This window comes from Macrotis lagotis, chromosome 3, assembly GCF_037893015.1.
Source record: "Macrotis lagotis isolate mMagLag1 chromosome 3, bilby.v1.9.chrom.fasta, whole genome shotgun sequence".
NCBI lineage: Eukaryota > Metazoa > Chordata > Mammalia > Peramelemorphia > Peramelidae > Macrotis > Macrotis lagotis.
Window position 1 is genome coordinate 220,930,869 of NC_133660.1, and position 19,241 is coordinate 220,950,109.

The following is a 19,241-nucleotide window of genomic DNA, read 5'->3' on the forward strand; positions in this document are numbered from 1 at the left end:
TATACCCCAATTTTGAAGAGGATTTTTGGTTACTACTTTCTTTTTATTATGACATTTCATTAAATGTTTTCTTTGAATTAATTTTGTTCTCTGGGTTACTATCAAAGATAAACACAACAGTAAGGGTCTGTGAATTAAAGTTTTTATGGATCCACAGAATATATTAAAACTGGAGGAACCATCTGCTGAGGAATTCATCCCTATGATGTAGTGCCCCCAGGCCAGTCCTCCCCATCATGCATGAATATTATAACTACATGGGGGGGGGGGGGGGGCAAAATGGCAACAAGAAAGGAACGTCTCTTAGGTGCTCTCTCATAAAACTTATAAACTAAGGACTCTAACTAAATTTTCGAGAGACAGAACCCACAGAGGGACCCAGTGAGGCAGTTCTACTCAAGGTAATCTGGAAAAGAGCAGAAAGGCTCTGCTTCCCGGGGTCGGAGGGGGTGGCCCGCCGGAGGGGCGGCCAGAGCAAAAGAACTTCAGCCTCCCAGAAGCAGCCCCAGGGCGCTGGGAGCCCCAGCTCACAGCAGCAGGTGAGTCTCCTGAGCTGCAACCCAAGGAGCACCGGGCACAAAGTGGGGGAACAGCAGGGGACCTCTGCCATAGCGAGCACATGGAGCCCAGCCCTCAGGGCACACAGCAAGCAACATGGTCTTACAGCAGCCCAGATCCAGGAAACATGAGCAGGCAGAGCTGGTAAGAAGGAGCCCCCAGGACATGAGTCCATTGAACCTAGGGAGGAGAGTGAAGAGACTGCCAATCTCTGTCCTCTGTCCCTAGAACGGGAGGCTGGGATTCTGACCCCATTCAGATCCTGATCGCAGTCTAGGACGCCCCCCAACAGAACATTAAGGGCCGCCCCTACCTCAGCCCCGTGGGGGGGGGGGGGGGAAGCACCCCCAAAATAGGCTAAGGCTGGGGAAAAGGAGCAAGCAGAGAAAAAAGAGGAATACAATTGAGAAATATTTTGCCTCTGAGCCCAAGAAGGATCAGAACACTCAGTCTGAAGATCAGGGTGCACAAGCTCCTGCATCTAAAGACTCCAAGAAAAACAGAAATTTGGCTCAGGCTATGACAGACCTCAAAATAGACTTAGAAAATCAAATGAGGGAGATAGAAGAAAAACTGGGAAAAGAAAGGAGAAAGATGCAGGAAAAACATGAAAATGAAGTCAGCAGGTTAGTCAAGGAAATCCAAAAAAATGCTGAAGAAAATAGCATCCTAAAAGCCAGCTTAGGTCAAATTGATAAAATAGTTCAAAAAGTTATTGAGGATGGGGTGGCTAGGTGGTGCAGTAAATAGAGCACGGGCCTTGGAGTCAGGAGTGCCTGAGTTAAAATCCAGCCTCAGACACTTAATAATTACCTAGCCATGTGGCCTTGGGCAAGCCACTTAACCCCATTGCCTTGAAAAATCTAAAAAAAAAAATTCTCTGAGGAAAACAAATCCTCCAAGACAAAGAACAGAACTCAGGGAGACTGATGAATTTATGAGAAATCAGGACTCAATACTTCAAAACCAAAAGAATGAAAAATTGGAAGAAAACATGAAATATCTTATTGAAAAAACAACTGATATGGAAAACAGATTTAGGAAAGATAATCTAAAAATTATTGGAATACTTCAAAGTCATAATCAGGAAGAGAGCCTTGACATCATTTTCAAAGAATTACTACAGGAAAATTGCCCTGATATCCTAGAAGCAAAATAGAAATTGAGAGAATCCACCAATCTCCCTAAGAAAGAGATCCCAAAAAACCAACCCCTAGGAATAGGCCAAGTTCCAGAACTCCTAAGTCAAAGAGAAAATATTACAAGCAGCCAGAAGGACACAATTCAAATACTGTGGAGCTGCAATCAGGATCTCACAGGACTTAGCAGCAACTACATTGGAAGCTCACAGGGCTTGGAATATAATATAGTAGAAGGCAAAAGAGCTTAGAATGCAACTGAGAATCAACTACCCAGCAAGGCTGAATGTCTTCTTCCAGGGAAAAAGATGGATTTTCAATGAACCAGGGGAATTTCAAAAGTTCCTGTTGGAATGGCCAGAGCTGAACAGAAGGTTTGATCTTCAAATACAGGACAATCAGGTGAAGCATAGAGAGTGGAGAAGGGGAAAATATGAGGGACTTAATGATGATGAACTGCATATATTCCTGTATAGAAAAATGATACTGATAATACTCATATGAACCTTCTCAATTAACAGAGCAGGTAGAAGGAGCTTTTACAGATGAAGCACAGGAGAAAACTGAATTTGAAGATATATTGTGGTGTAAAAATGGAGTCAATAAGGGGTGGCTAGATGGCATAGTGGATAAAGCACCGGCCCTGGAGTCAGGAGTACCTGGGTTCAAATCCGGCCTCAGACACTTAATAATTACCTAGCTGTGTGGCCTTGGGCAAGCCACTTAATCCTATTTGCCTTACAAAAACCTAAAAAAAAAAAAAAATGGAGTCAATAGAGAAAGGGGAAATGTAATAGGAGAAAGAAAAAGGAGAGGAGGAATAGGATAAGATATTTAATATAATAAGATTTTATTACAACGAGCTATTGCAATGATATGGAAGGGGGGAAGGCAAGGGGGAATGAGGGAATCTTCGCTCTCATTATAGGTGGCTAGGAGAAGAAACAGCATATATACTCAAAGGGGTATAGACATACGGGAAGGAGAGAAGGGGGACAAGGGGAAGGGGTGGGGATGTGAGTGATAGAGGAAAGGATGGACCATGGTGGGAGAGTGGTCAGATATAACACATTTTCTTTTTTACTTCCTGCAAGGGGCTGGGATTGGAAGGCCTGCCCAGGACCATAGGGCCAGGTAGATACTGGGCCTAAGGGGTGGTATGGGGTCTTGGCCCCAGGGCCAGGGATCTGTTTGCTGTGCCACTCAGCTACCCTACAGCAGAGTCAGAATGAAAGGAGAGAGAAAATATAGTACATGGTAGTGGAAAAATAACGAAGGAGGGAGTCGCAATCAGCAATGGCACCAGTAACTTTTGTGATGGATTTATCCTAAAGAATGTGATCAATCTGCAACAGAGTTGGTGGTGTTGGAACACAGACTGAAGCACATTTTTTATTAGTAGTATTTTGGGGGAAGGGTGCAGGGCAAATGGGGCTGGGTGGCCTGCCTGGGGCTGCATAGCAGGGTGACCATTGGGTATCTGAGGCCAGATTTGGACCCGGGTGCTCCGGCTCAAGGGCCAGTGCTCTGTCTGCCACCCAACCACCCCCACTATTATTACTATTTCATTTTATTTTGGGTCTTTTTTTTTTCTTTTTTTGGTTTTTGCAGGGCAGTGTGGTTAGGGTGGCTTGCATGTCACACTGCTGGGTGATTGTTGGGTATACGGGGCTGGATATGGGCTAGGGTGCTCCTGGCTCCAGGGCTGGTGCTCCGTCCACTGTGCCACCCTCCCATACCTACAATTATTACTATTATTTTTTTAATTTTAATTTTTTCTCTCCCCTTTACTTTATCACTCAAGCAAATCTATATTTTTTTGGGGAGAGGGGGTATTGTGTTTACTCTTAAACAAGAATTTTTTTTGAAGTATAAAAAAACACTTGTATAAAATGAGAATAAATAAATATTAAATTTTAAAAACATCAATTGTACAAAAATATTCATAGCAGCCCTGTTCGTGGTGGCAAAGAATTGGAAATTAAGTGAATGTCCTTCAATTGGGGAATGGTGGTGTGTATGTCATGGAACACTATTGTTCTATTAGAAACTAGGAGGGATGGGAATTCAAGGAAGCCTGGAGGGATTTGCATGAACTGATGCTGAGGGAGATGAGCAGAACCAGAAAAACACTGTACACCCTAACAGCAACATGGGGGTGATGTTCAACTTTGATGGACTCGCTCATTCCATCAGTGCAACAATCAGGGACAATTTTGGACTGTCTGCAATGGAGAATGCCATCTGCATCCAGATAAAGACCCGTGGAGTTTGAACAAAGTTCAAGGCCTATTACCTTTAATTTAGAAAAAAAACCCAGATATCTTATTGTCTCATCTTGCTCTTATACTTTTTGTTTCTTCCTTAAGGATATGATTTCTCTCTCATCATACTCAATTTGGATCAATGTACAACATGAAAACAAAGTAAAGACTGGCAAATTGCTTTTTGTGGGGGGAGGGTGGGGAAGTAAGATTGGGGGAAAAATTGTAAAACTCATAAAATCTTTAATAAAAAATGCTATTTCAACAAGAAAAAAAAGAAAAAATAACTACATGGCAATAAACCTCAATAGGAGATTTCAAGAATAAATGAAGATGACAGCATATATTGCACACCTATCTCATATATAAATCTACAAATAAAGATATTTGTCTTCATATATGTTTATTGTGGTACTTTCGCTTGCTATTTAAGTATTTCATATTCACATAATTCCTCAATATATGAATATATTATAATCTTTTGCTTACCTGTTACATTCATGATTTTTCTCTGAGTCAGATTTCCCACAAAAAAAGTTACATGGATATAGATAACCTATTGCAAGTTTGTTAATATAAATCTGCCAGGTTGATCACAGAATAACTTTCATTTATTGTATTCACCCTTCCCTGAGATCAAACAAGTCCCTTGAAGGATTTGGAGCTAGCATACATAAGGGGTCATAGATTATAGAAAAAAGTCAATGTAATAAGAAACATTTAAACTACCTTTAATAAAACGCAAGATTTAGCTAGGGGGAAAAAAACAGCTCTCTTACTGGACTTTGTAGAATCATGGAGACCCTCTTCTTTTGTTCCATCATGTTGAAATCTTGACGAAGATCTGGTGCCATATTCCTCTCTCTCAAGTATTCTGGATTGTTCTCATCTACTCTATCAAAATATCGCTCCTTATGAGGGGCTGTGGTTGGAGGTGGTGAAGTCACCACCGTTTCACCTGTATCACCATTCATAGCACAAATTTAAAATTCCCTGTGGAGAACAAAAATAAAGAGAATTTTTTAATGAATAACCAATAATACATCAACAAGTAAATGTTTGGACTTTGGCTATTACCCTAATTTTCACAACAATACACCAATCTCACACAAAGTACAATTAATAAAAACTATTTGCCAGAATTAGTCTCCAACCACTAATGGTGAAGAGGTCAAAGTTGATTGGTTCTATAAAGATTTACAAACACTTTCTAGCTATAATATTAAAAAAAAATATTACATTCATCACAGGGGATTAAAATACTAAAATAAGAAATCAAAAGATAATTGGAATAAATTGATCAGTTTGACCTTGGAATACAAAAAGAAGCAGAACAGTAACTAAGAGTTTTCTCAAGATAACTAGCTAATCATAACACTCTAGACTCCTCTACAGGTGAAGAAGCTCCATATTTGTCAGTTAAAATGAGACCTGGAGTATCATGAGTTTCTGATTGCAAAGTTCAGACTTAAATGAAAGAAAGGAAAACCATCAGACCATAGAAGTATAACCTAAATAGCATCCCTTATGAATATGAAGTAGAGGTGATTAATAGATTTAAAGGATAACAGCTACATTAATGAACCTCTATTGGAATTGTGATCTTTGAAAGTGTGTATGTAACTTGTTAGTTTATTGCTATTATAGTGATCTCTATTCTCCAATTATCTCAGATGCTTTTCTCGATTTTGATGTATTACTCTACTTAATTGGATTTTATTTCTGTGCTGAATATTAGACGTTAGAAGAAAAACAAAAATACTACAAATGCATTTTTAAAAATCATTTGTTTTTTTATTCAATTTTATTTCCAGGTTCAAATCCTCTCTTTTCTCTACTCTTCCTCCTCCACCCATCAAAAAGGCAAGAAATGGAAAACCCATTATAAATATGAAGTGGTGGCAAAACAAATTTCTCCGTTAACTATATATGAGTTAGTAGTAGGGGTATAAAGTAGAAAAAGAAAGAGAAAAAAATATGATTCAATCTGTACTTGGAGTCAGTTCTCTATCTAGAGATAGATAGCATTTTTCATCATGAGTCCTTTGGAATTTTGATGAATCGGTTCCACATGTCTTCTCAGGTTTTTCTAAAATATGCCTTTCATTTCTTACAACACAGTAGCATTCTTTCACATTCATAACTTATTCAGTCATTCTCTAGTTAATTAGCATTCCCTCTGTTTGCAAGTTTTTACCACCACAAAAAGATCTACTATAAATATTTCTGTACCTATGGATCATTTTTTTCCTCTAAAATCATTACCTTTTAAAATTTAATCAGTAACCAGCAATTAACTAGTAATTTTGGAATTGATCAAAAGTACAGGAAACAGAAAACCAGACAAAAACAATTGGTGGCCAATAATTCTCCATAATTCTAAAATGTCCTTCAAAATGAAAATTTTACTTTACAGAATCTGAACATTTCTAATCTATAACAGTCAGTGCCTCCTATTATGTACCAGATGCTAGGGAAGCAGAGATAAAAAAACAAAAGGCCACGTGCTCACAACAAGTTTACATTCTATTGGGGAGAAGCAATCTGGCCAAAGGAAAATAAATACAAAATATATAAAATAATTTCAGAAGGAGTGGAGAGTACAGCAGTTGTAAATATGTGTGTGTGGAGTGGAGCAGGAAGAGATAAGGACAGGACTCATGTATCATAACAAAAATTCAATATAAGCTTCCTTCAATATTGTTTTCAGCTCTCTCTCTCTCCCCCATCTCTCCAACACTCAGTGAAATCCAATCCTACTTTGTAGGGATCTGAGATTCCAGAAAAGGCAGGACAACTAGCAAGCACATACTAGGACTATAATTACTAAATATATTTAATTTTGAACTATGGAATAACTAGTGAGATATAGTAGAGAGAGCTCTGGTTTCGGAATGGGTCTCAGAAAACCAAGGTACAAATTCTGACTCCACCACTCAGAACCTGTATTTTCTCATATGTAAAATATAGCAGTTAAAATAGATGAATTATCTATAAGGTCCTTCACACTTTTTTTTGGTTGATATTTTATTTTATTTTTCCAAATACATGTTATGAAAGTTTTTCAACATTCATACACTTGCATACTTATAAGTTACATAATTTTCTTCCACTGTCCCTTCCCACTCCCCTCCCCTCAGCAGCCAACAGTTTGGTGAAAATTGTACAAGGATATTCATGTTTAACATGTTTACATTAGTCATTTTGTGTATAGAAATTAGGACTAAGAGAAAAGAAAGAAAATCATGGGATAGGAAGGAAAAATATATGAGAAATTTTTTTAAAAAGTGACCATAGTGTTCATTCAAATTCTGTGGGCTTTTTCTTTCTTTTTTTTTTTGGCCTGGATATGGATGGCGTTGTCTAAAGCAGATCTCCCAGGATTGTCCTCAATCTCTGAACTGCTGAGAGGAGCTGTATCATCAGAGATAACTCACAATGTTGCTGTTAAGGTGCTCACTATCACTTCATTTAATTCCATTCTTCTCTAGAGTCCAACCATTCATGATCTTTTTTTTGAGATTTTATTTAAAATTTTTATATTATTAATCATTAGTGATATATAAGAAACAACTAGGTTGCATAGTGGATTGAGTGCCAGGCCTGGAGTCAGGAAGACTCATCATTCTGAGTTCAAATCTGGCCTCAGACACTTGCTAGCTGTGTGACTCTGGACAAAGTCATTTAACACTTTTTGCCTCTGTCTTCTTGTTTAAGAGTAAACATAAGACCCCCTGAACCCAAAAATATAAAACCTCATAAGAAATAAAGTAAAAGAGAAAAAAATGTATTTCAGTCTGTGTTCTGATACCATCAACTCTGTCTCGGGTGGATCACTTTCTTTATCAGAAATTACTTCTATATTTTTCCACAGTTGCTGTTGAGTGGAATATTCCCTCTTAAGAGTTAATATTCCTGGTGAAATCCTCTCAGGGTAAAAAAAATCATTAAAATACAGACTATTACTTTTTAGACTATTCTTAGAAGAGAGAGAGAGGCCTTGGATTCCCAGTCAGACATCCTCCCAATTCTGTTAGGAAGGGAAATAGTGGAATACTTCCAGAGAAGAGACCTTGCATTCTTAGTTAGCTACCTATTTGATGATAGACTCGGAGAGAAGTACTAAACTAATAAGATATTAGAGGGTTTTTTAAGAAGACCTCAGACATTCAATCAATAGAAGGTCATTAGAAATCTTCTTCTGATATCCTCACCATCTGGATGGTAAGGTAATAATAGTCTATGAAAACATTCTATTCTTCTCTTTGTTGCTAGGTAGATTTTTCATGTAAAGATTGTAACTCTGAAAACCTTAACAATTCAGGTTGGAAGAAAGACGGCTAAGGAGGCGGGAATTGTGCTAGGCCATATAATCTTGCTTGACTGTCACCTTGGGGAAGTTCCTTGATCTTCACTACCTTTGTGAGACTTGGAGTATGCCTTTTTCTCGAGAAAAGTCAAAATAAACTTTCCTTTTTGACAGAGGAGTCTCTGTATTTTTTTAAGTAGATTTTTATCCCCCACACTGTTAATTGTAATTCCCTCCATCCATTCCTCACCAATACCATCTATTATATTTTCTCTCTCTTTTCACTCTGTCCCTCTTTACTAATGTGCTGTGGGGAAGCCGAGTGGTGCAGCAGACAGAGCATCGGCCCTTGGGCCAAGAGGCCCCAAGCCCACAATCCCATCCCAGAGACCCAGCAACCACCTGGCCCACAGTCCTGGACAGACCACACAATCCCAACCTTGCAAAAAGTTTTAAAAAAAATCTGTTATATCTGACTAACATCTCCTATGATCTACCCTCTACTCCATCACCCACAATCTCCTCCTTCACTCCTCCATCAGCCTTCTCTTTTTCCTCCTAGATGTCTATAACCTATTGAGTGTATATGCTGTTTCATCTCTGAGCCATTTCTGATGAGAATGAAGGCTCCCTCATTCCCCCTCCTCGCCTCTCCCCCTTCCATACCATTGCAAAAGCTACATGAAATCTTTTATATGAAATATTTTAGCCTATTCTACCTCTCCTTTCTCTTATTCCCAGTACATTTCTCTTTCACCCATTGACTTCATTTTTATAATATATTATACCTTCAAATTCAGCTCTCTCCTATGCCTCTTCTATAAAAGCTCCTTTTACCTGCTCTATTAAATGAGAAGGTTCATATGAGTATTATCATCTTTCCATTCAGGAATACACACAGTTCATCATCATTAAGTCCCTCAAATTTTACCCTTCTTACCCACTCTCTATACTTCCTGAGTCCTGTATTTGAAGGTCAAACATTTTGTTCAGCTGTGGTCGTTTCAACAGGAACATTTGAAAGTTCCCTGTTTCACTGAAAGTCCATCTTTTCCCCTGGAAGAGGATGTTCAGTTTTGCTCAGTAGTTCTCAGTTCCATTCCAAGCTCTTTTGCCTTCTGGAATATTATATTCCAAGCCCTATGAACCCTTAATGTAGTTGCTGCTAAGTCCTGTGAGATCCTGACTGCAGCTGCACAATATTTGAATTGTGTCTTTCTGGCTGCTTGTACTATTTTCTCGTTGACATGGGAGTTCTGGAATTTGGCTATAATATTCCTGGATTTGGGGAGTGGAGAGGTGGATCTCTTTCCAGGGGAGATCGGTGGATTCTCTCAACTTCTATTTTGCCCTCTACTATCGGGGCAATTTTTCCCTGTAGAAATTCTTTTAAAATGAAGTCAAAGCTCTTTTCCTGATCATGACTTTCAGGTAGCCCACTAATTTTTAAATTATCTTTCCTAGACCTGTTTTCCAGATCAGTTGTTTTTTTCAATGAGATATTTCACATTTTCTTCTAATTTTCATTCTTTTGGTATTGAAATGTTGTGTCTTGATTCCTTACAAAGTCATTGGCTTCCTTGAGTTCCATTCTACATCTGAAGGATTTATTTTCCTTAGTTTTCTTATCTCCTTTTCTATCCGGCCAATTCTGCTTTTTAAGGCATTCTTCTCAATAACTTTTTGAACTGTTTTATCCATTTGATCCAAGCTGGTTTTTAACATGTTATTTTCTTCAGCATTTTTTTTTGATCTCCTTGACTAAGCTGCTGACTTCATTTACATGTTTTTCCTGCATCTCTCTCATTTCTTTTCCCAATTTTTCTTCTATTTCCCTTACTTGATTTTCAAAATATTTTTTGAGCTCTGTCATAGCCTGAGCTCAACTTCTATATTTCTTGGAGCCTTTAGATGCAGAAGCTTGCATTTTCTCATCTTCTGATTGTGTGGTTCAGTCTTCCATGGGACCAAAGTAATTATCTCTGGTCAGGTTCCTTTTTTTTTCTTTCCTGTTTACTCATTTCCCCAGCCTGTGCCTGGTTTGGGGGTATCCTGAGTTCCCCCACAAGGACCTCAGTATATGGGGCTCCTGGTCTGTTGAATGACCACAAGCACACCCCTATGCCTGGGGCTGTAAGGGGGGGGTCCCTGGCTGAGACCAGGGCTTGAATATGGTCAAAGTTCCAGTCCTGTCCCAGGGACAGAGGACAGACCTTGGCAGTCTCCCTCTACTCCCTTACCTTCTGGGGGCTGAGCACTCAGGGCACAGCTGCCTGGAGGCTCCTGCTGGGCAGCTCCATGGGCCTGCTTCAGTTTCCTGGGATCTGGATTGTGCTGAGGGCTGCAGCCATGCTGAGGATCTGGGCTTTGTGTTCACTCTGGCAGCGGTCACCCTGCTGATATTCCAAGTTGTGCTTGCGGTGCAGGTCAGGAAACTGCTTCTGCTGCTGCTGGGATCCGGCTATTCCAGGGAGGCTGAAGTTCCTTTGCTCTGATGCTACTGCTCCTCCAACCCCATGGAATAGAGTCTTCCCGCTATTTTCCAGGTTACCCTGGACTGTAGAATTGTTCTCACTGGATCTTTCTGTGAATCATGTCTCTCGATAATTTAGTTAGAGTCGTAAATTTTAAAGTTTTTGAAATATTTTGTAGAGAGCACCTAAGAGAGGTTGTACTCCTGCCACCATCTTGTCATGTTTTGTTATAGAACGTTTTTTTCCCTACTTTATGTCCAGGTCTATCCTGTGGTTTGTATCTACCCTAGACCTATTTTTGCTCCAGTGTTCCCAATGCTCAGACTTTTTCTGGGGTTGGGACCCTGGCCTGCTGTCTAGCTTCCTGGACATCTGGGAAGCTTTAAAGTCTGTGTAGAGGCTTCATTTACCATAATGTAGGAAATGCTCCCGGGAGCATGCTAGCTTCATGCTGCCACCATGGCTCCAACCTGGAAGTGCCCTTTCCAACTCTTAACACTTGATGATTCTATAAACAATGCCCAGCTGTGCCCAACAATGTCCAACTGTGTCCAACAATGCCTAATAGAGTCAGAGTAACTAGATCTGTTTGAATACTACTAAGTAACTGTGACATCAGGGCAAATTACTTCCCCTCTCTAGGTTCTCAGATTCTTTAAATATAAAATGTGGAGTTGGACTACATCTCTTATAGCCTATGAATATGACTGTTTCTTTCAAAACAAGGCCATGTGAAATTTTAGAGGGTAGAGATTGCTGCTAACCAGTTTAAGAGCACACTAACACAATAAACAAAAAGAATCTTTGTAAGACCAACCTAATTAAGGTAACAAATGGTGTGATAGCCTTTCTCTTATCACGCATTGCTGTGTCAGAAGGGTGAGATAAAGAATGTGGACTACATCTATTGTTCTCTTTTTCCTTAGCACAATAAATAAAAACTTCAATAAGAAGTTTGTGAATTTAAATAACTCAATTATAAATGTACTGAATTCATGAATCAAGATAAGTAAAAGGCTAATGTTAGTTCTGACCTGAATACTGACCCTTCACAAATAGTTTATTTTGTGGTTTTTAGCTTTGGTTAGCATGGCCTTCAAGAAAAGAAACATTTTGTCATGACAACAAATTCTTCTATGGACATTTCTATAATTATTAGAGAACAGAAAAATTAACAAATCATCTGAAAACAAACCTCCTTTATGAGGAAATTGGATATGCTACAAAGAAATGAAGAATTTCGCTAAATTCAACAAAACAATGTTGGCTCTTCTCAGATCTTAATAATCACATTTTTTCTTTGTGCCTGAATAAAGGACAAACAAGCCAGAGCACACAGCTTCACTTCAGCTTTTCTGAAGAGATAGCAGAAGACCAATAGAGATGATCAGGGCAAATTTGTGAATCCTTTTTATCCCAAAACAGTAAAGATTCTAGTATCATTTATATTTTTAACCAAAATTATGAATTAATTTCAGTCCAAGCATTTTTAATGTTATTTCAGTTGGTATCTAATTTTTTTAAACTATAGTACTAATTAGTTTTTTGGCTATTCAGTATAACTTGCATTTTTTATAGTATTTTAAAGTTAACAAAGCATTTTCCCCCTTCAATAATCCCTTATAAGGTAACACTGCTATTATTCTTCCTATTTTTACAGATGAGGAAACTAACTTGTCTAAGAGGTTACATACGGAAGTGATAAAGTCAGGACACAAAACCAGACACCTATGAATCAAAATCCAATGAGCCTTTTCACTATTAATAAGATATGTATTCCTAGGGGGCAGCTAGGTGGTGCAGTATATAGAGCACGAGCCCTGGAGTCAGGAGTGCTTGAGTTCAAATCCGACCTCATGCACTTAATAATTGCCTAGTTGTGTGACCTTGGGCAAGTCACTTAATCCTATTGCTTTAAATAATTTTTTTTTAAAAATTAAAAAAAATTATGTACTCCTAAAGTGATCTGGTAAAGACTGTCACTAAAACATGTCCTCTATGATCACAAGGGTAATGGTAGTCTAGGATCTGCTTCTTTTAGTGGTATATAAATAAGTTAGGGAAGAAAAACACTAAACTATTTTATTTTTTGCTTCTCAAAAACACAAGGTCAATTAATTCTATAATTTTATAAAGCAGATTCTTGATGCTAGCACCTTATTTGAATGATACTTGTCTTAGAATCCTTCAAGAGCTCTCCTATAGGAAGACAAGAATGACCTGTTCAACTTGACTTTAATAGAACAGAATAAGTACCAGTAAAGTGGAAGTCACTGAGAAGCATAATTCTCTTCAATACAAAGAAAAACTCTCTTAACCATCATAGATATCCAAGAGTTAAAGATGGAACCTTGGAAGAAAAGGGAATAGTTGGAGTTTTTAAAATCAATGTAAGTCTTTAGGTAAATAGTGGAAGTTACTAGAGATGAACATATCAGTTTTTTCCTAAATTAAAGGTAAAAGTCCTTGATCTTTGTTCAAACTCCACAGTTCTTTCTCTGGATACAGATGTATTCTCCATTGCAGAAAGCCCCAAATTGTCCCTGATTGTTGCAATGATAGAATGAGCAAGTCCATAAAAGGTTGATCATTGCCCCCATGTTACTGTTAGGGTGTACAGTGTTTTTCCAGTTCTGCTCATCTCACTCAGCATCAGCTTAAGCATTATTTTATATTACTTATTTCTCTCTATGCATATATCCTTCCCCATGAGACTGCAAATATCTTAATCATCACATTTTCCTCAGAAGTCTACCACTTCATATACTATGTATATATACTGAACTGCAGTAAATCTTGAAGGTCTTTCTAATCTTTCTAAAACCCTCTAGGGTCCTAGATACATCTGGAATAGGAAAAACTGAGAGAATTCAAACAAAGGTGTAGTTTTATTTCTACTGGGTCTCAGACACCAAATTGTTTTCCATAAAGACCAAGGCCTTCAATATGAGCTCTGAAGCAAAGCTAAGTACATGCTTCACATATGTAATATCTTCTACATTTACTTTATTCTTACTAATCTTGTGATAAAACAAATATGCTGGCACAATGTGTTAATTCAATATAGTCTCTGGAGACCTATACCTCCATTCTAACCTCCTGATATTTGATGAATTTTACCACATGACCCTGGAAAGTAGAAGATGAAATCAACTGGTACTCTTATCAATGACTAGTTCCCTTCAGCTTCCTTAGTCCCAGTGAATTCTTTGCCTCTACTCTCTGAAGTAAGATTAATTCAATTATTTCCCAATCCCTTTTCTTATTTGACCTCCCTTTTCATTGTGTCTTCTGAAACCTCCAATCAATGATTAACAAATTTCATTTCACCCTTGATCTCTTCTTTCAGGCCTCTTTCCATCATCATTTTTGGTTTTCCTAAGAGAAAGCTACTGCATAACTGACCATTCTTCCACAGTGTTATTTACTACTTCCCCCTAACACATTTGAGTCAAGAGGGGAAAACTGGCAATTTTCTCATTCTCCTCTCTATGCCACCATCACTCAGCAAACCTTTCTTCTTTTGAGTTTCATTCCATTTGGTCATACCATTCAGTTTAGAACTTTGTTGCTATAGCTCTTTTTGTAATGGCAAAGAATTGGAAAATGAGGGCATACTCATCATTTGGGGAATGGTTGGACAAATTATGACATGTGAATGTAGAGTACTATTGTTCTGTAAGAGATCATGAGGGGGGGCAGCTAGGTGGCACAGTGGATAGAGTACCAGATTTGGAGTCAGGAGTACCTGGGTTCAAATCAGACCTCAGACACTTAATAATTAACCTGGCCATGTGGCCTTGGGCAAGCCACTTAACCCCATTGCCTTGAAAAATCTAAAAAAAAGAAAGAAAAAAAAAAGAAAAAAGAAATCATGAGTGGGTGGAATTCAGAAGTCTGGAAAGACTTGCATAAATTGATACTAACTAAAGTGAGCAGAACCAGGAGAACATTGCACAACTATGATGGACACAGCTCCTCTCAGTAATTCAGCAACCAAGGACAATTCTAAGACTTGTGATGGAAAATGCCATCCATATCCAGAGAAAAAACTATGTAAGACCAAAGCATACTATTTTCACTTTTTAAAACTTTTTCATGCTTTTTTTCTTTCTCATGGTCTTCCCCCTTTGGTCTGATTCTTTCACAACATAATTAATATGGAAATGTGTTAAACATGACTGTAATGTAAAACTTTATATAAGAATACTAGCTGTCATGGGGAGGGGGAAGAAAAGGGAGTAGGTAGAAAAACGTGAAACTCAAAACTTATAAAAAAATGTTAAAAACTATCTTTGCATGTAATTGAAAAAAATAACATTAAAAAAAAACTTTGTTGTGATTGACCAGTCTCCAGGTTACTTTATTCTTTTTTTTTTAAGCTAAAAATCTAGGTCATTGTTTGTGTTTCTCTCCAACCCAGCTCCTGTACTACAAGGTCAATCAACTATTGCCATGATGTAAAACTTCATTTTATCTTAAAAATCCATGAGGATAAATATGCCTTAGAAACCACTATTACCTATATATCTATGATGTTGACCTCTGAAAGTTCCAAATGTAATCAACCTAATCATTCCACCATCTTCTCAGTTCTAATTCATTTATTCTAAATCAATTCATCACCCCATTCTCACCTCATTTTCTCCCTTAACAGTTTTGACCCTATATGTAACCAATTCAACTATCCATTGACCCTTCCCTTTTAATTATCTTGTTCCTCGTGTCCCACTAATTTAGGCTGCCAATCCTTAACCTGGCATCTTCCTTTATGACATGTCTTTTATGATTGTGTCACCAGTTCTCAAGGAAGGCATGCTATCATACTGACTGTGTCCATTACATATTCATCTTATTGGTAAACACAATGGATAGAGTGCTGTGCCTGAAGTCAGGAAGACCTTTGTTGAAATTCAGCCTCAGCCCTTAGTAGCTATGTAATTCTGGCTAAATCATTTAACCTGTTTGCCTCAACTATAAAATGGGCTAAAAATTACAGAACCAGAGTTGTACGGATCAAATGAGATAATATTTGTAAAAGCACTTAACACAAAGTCTGGCAGATAATAGGTGTTATATAAATACTCTTTCCTTCAGCTTCCCCTTATTTAATCTCAATTCTCTTCTAAAGAACAAAATCTTATTTTCCTTACTCCTTTTTCCAATTTTCTTCATAGCTGTTCCAAACTTTTTTGTATCAAGCCCCCAATACCTCTTTTATTTCCTCCACCCTCGAATGATTTTCTCAGCTCTTAAAGTCACTGTGGACTCATCTCCTCTATTTCATATCTTACAATTATCCCCTTTCTCTTCCTTTTTTCTCTAAGGAAAAACTAGTATTTACCTTGTCAAAGTCAATTTCTCCATTCATACCTTCCATCCTATCCTGTCTTCCAAAAGCTTGCTAAATTATTCATCTCCATTCTTGTTCACATATCTCTTCATTAAAACTGTAGTTTAGTGAATAGGGCTAGAACCCCTTAGAATCACAGATCTAGATAAAGGTGAAAGGGAACTCAGAAATGTTTTAATCCATCCCCTTATTCTACAGTTTAGGAAACTGAGGTTCAGATAAGATAAGTAATAATTATAAGGAGGAAGCGCAGATCTGGGTTCAGGTCAAAGATATCTTTTGTCCCTCTCCAGACTTCATCAGCTCCATAGAACTTTTTCTACCAGGTCACACAAACCCTGCATGTGGCCCTCAAAGCACATTCAAGTGACATTATTACATTTTATTATTTATAATACTCATTGTTAATATGGGGTTTTAGTCATTAAAAAAACCCCATTAAATCCTACATGTGGCCCCTGACAAGATTTTGTTGGGCAATGAAGCCTAGTAGAACTAAAAGGTTGGACACTCATGTTCTTAATGCAGGGGTGGGAATGCTTTTTTCTCCCAAAGGTTATCTGAATATAACATTATTCATGGGTCACACAAAGTTATCAACTTAAAAATAGCCTGCTATATTTGGTCAAACATTTAAATAATTCATCCCTAAAAAGCTCCTGGAGTTATTAAATTCCTAGTTCTGTCTGTGACTGCCTTGGTAACACCAAATCAAATGATTTTTGAAGTCCTTATATTCAGCCAGCAGACCAGAGGTTCCCAGCCCATTCTCCAGTCTAGATTCTAGAATCTCACTCCACCCCTGAACTACTTTTCCCATTTTAAGTACCCTTCCCTATACTTTTTACTTTCTGAGTACTCTACACTTTTTGCTGCCTTCCCTCTTTACAATGTAAACTCCAAAAGGTAAGAAACTATTTTTCTTTCAGCTTCTATTTGTAGCCCTGGTACTTAGGTTGGCATAAGTTCTTAATGCTTATTGACTAATAACCTACCCAAGGTCTGATACATAGTAAGCATCAGAGGAGGTGATATAAATAAACCCAAGTTCTCTGACTATAGAGTCAGTGATTTTTTCCACAGCAACCTCTCTTCCAGATTTACTCACTCCTTTACTGTTGCCTACAAACATGCCCAAATTGTCTTTCTCATCCACCCCAATCCTTTCATTTGACTTTGTCCTTCACCAAACTATTACCCCTTTCTCTTTTCCCTCCATTTCACTGCCAAGGTCCTAAAAAGAATCATGCATACTCACTGTCTAAATGCCTTCCCTAATTTATTTTATAACAACCCCTTGATATCTGGAACTGAAATTGCCCTACCCAAAATTAAAAGGGACCTCTTAAAGTCCTAAAACTGATTCCCATGTCTTAGTTCTCATTCTCTTTGACCTTTTGAAGATTTTTTTTATACTCAGTGACTACCATCTTATCTTGGACACACCACTCTTGAATTCCATGACACTAGTCTCCTTAGGTTTCCTCTTATCTGTCTGAAAGATCCTCCTTATGTTTCCATGGCTAAGTTATCCTTTTCCCGACCTTTTAAAGTGTGTGGTGTTCCACCAGAATTCTGTCCTGGATCTCCTTCATTTAACTCTCTATACTCTCCCTTGATAAGCTTATTGAGTTCATTGGGTTCAAGTATCATCTCTATTCAGATGACCACCAAATTTATATAAACAATTCTAATTTTTTTTTATGAACCCTAAGGTTACATTGTCCACTGCCTACTGGACCTCTCCTGGATGTCTCAAATGTTATAACCAAAATGAAATTATCTTCTCCCTACCCCACAATATAAACTGTGCACTTGCTCTATGTTCTCCCACTCCAACTTCTCTATTTCTGTTAAACACATCACCAAGATTCCACTCACTCAGATTTGTGCCTTGAGAATCATTACTTTTCAGTCCTCCTCATCTTCTGGTATCTAATCAGGAGGATATTATTTCTGCCACATTCGCTGCACATAGCCCCTTCTCCCCAACTGAAAATGAATTAATCTCTCATTACACAAGTGAAAAAAGAGAATTATCGAGCCTTTGTTGAGGGCCTATTAATGTGGTACACTAAAAAAGAAGAAGAAATAATCCCTACTCTCAAAGAACTTACATTCTAAAGGAAGATAAAATATATATACATACATATCTACAAAATAATCTGAAAAGCATTAGTAACTGAAGGAATCAAGGCTCATGTTAGAGGTAACATTTAAACTAAACTTTGAAGGAAATTAAGGATTCAGGGAGCCAGAAGTGAGGGACTGTATTATAAATATGAGGGAGAGATTGTAGGAAATGGCAGTATCATGTAAAGAACAGCAATAAGTCAAGTTTGACTAGACTGAAGCAGGTGTGAAAGGGAATTATGTATAATACACCTAGAATAGGTTGGAACTGGTTGTAAATAATTTTAAATGCCAAAGAGAAAAGTTATATTTGCTTCAAGAGGTAACAAATTCACAATTTTGGTTACGTTGAGTTTAAAGTGCTCTGTGACATCCAAATGGAGGCATTTGGTAATCTGGGACTTTAGTTCCAACAAGAAATGAGGACTGAATAATGTATATTTGGGAATCATCTGCCTAGAGACAATAATTGAACCTATGGGCGCTGCTAAAATCAGATAGGAGAGAAAGAAGAGAGATAGGCCAGGAAAAAGCTGGAGTATATTCATGTACTGGGGACAGAAGATAGATAGTGATTCAAAAAAGGATTCTAAGAACATTCAGACACATTCAGAAGCACACCCAGACAGAACAATATCACAAAAAAAAAAAAAGTCAAGAGAGAAATGATCACTATTATCAAGTCTTTCCCAACAGATCAAAATGTTTAGCAGTTTCCTGCTAACAATAGGATAAAATACCATTACAATCTGGTTTCCACCCTTATCATTCCATTAAAACTACTCTGTCTGATGTTATAAATTATTTCCTAGGGACCAAATCCAATTTCTCATGGACCAATCCTCATTCTCCTTGACCTCTCTGCAGACTTTGACACTGTGATCACCTTCTCCTTGATATTCTTTGGTCTTATGGTTTTCCTCCTACCTATTTCTAGAGCCCTTTATTGTCTCTTGCTGGATCCTTATTCAGATCATGTCCTCTAACTGTGGGTATCCTTCAGGGTTCCCA

At 37.9% G+C, this 19,241-nt stretch overlaps 1 protein-coding gene across 16 annotated transcripts in view; it reads right to left on the reverse strand.

The window, feature by feature from the left end:
• The window catches only part of ADD1 (adducin 1), a 150,170-nt gene that overhangs the window by 71,443 nt on the left and 59,486 nt on the right, over nucleotides 1–19,241 (reverse strand). For all 16 annotated transcript variants that reach the window (XM_074229882.1, XM_074229880.1, XM_074229881.1 and 13 more), the window contains one exon: nucleotides 4,741–4,954. In XM_074229882.1, the coding sequence (XP_074085983.1) occupies nucleotides 4,741–4,935 (195 nt within the window). In that variant the 5' untranslated portion in view covers nucleotides 4,936–4,954. The remainder of the gene's footprint in view (nucleotides 1–4,740; nucleotides 4,955–19,241) is intronic.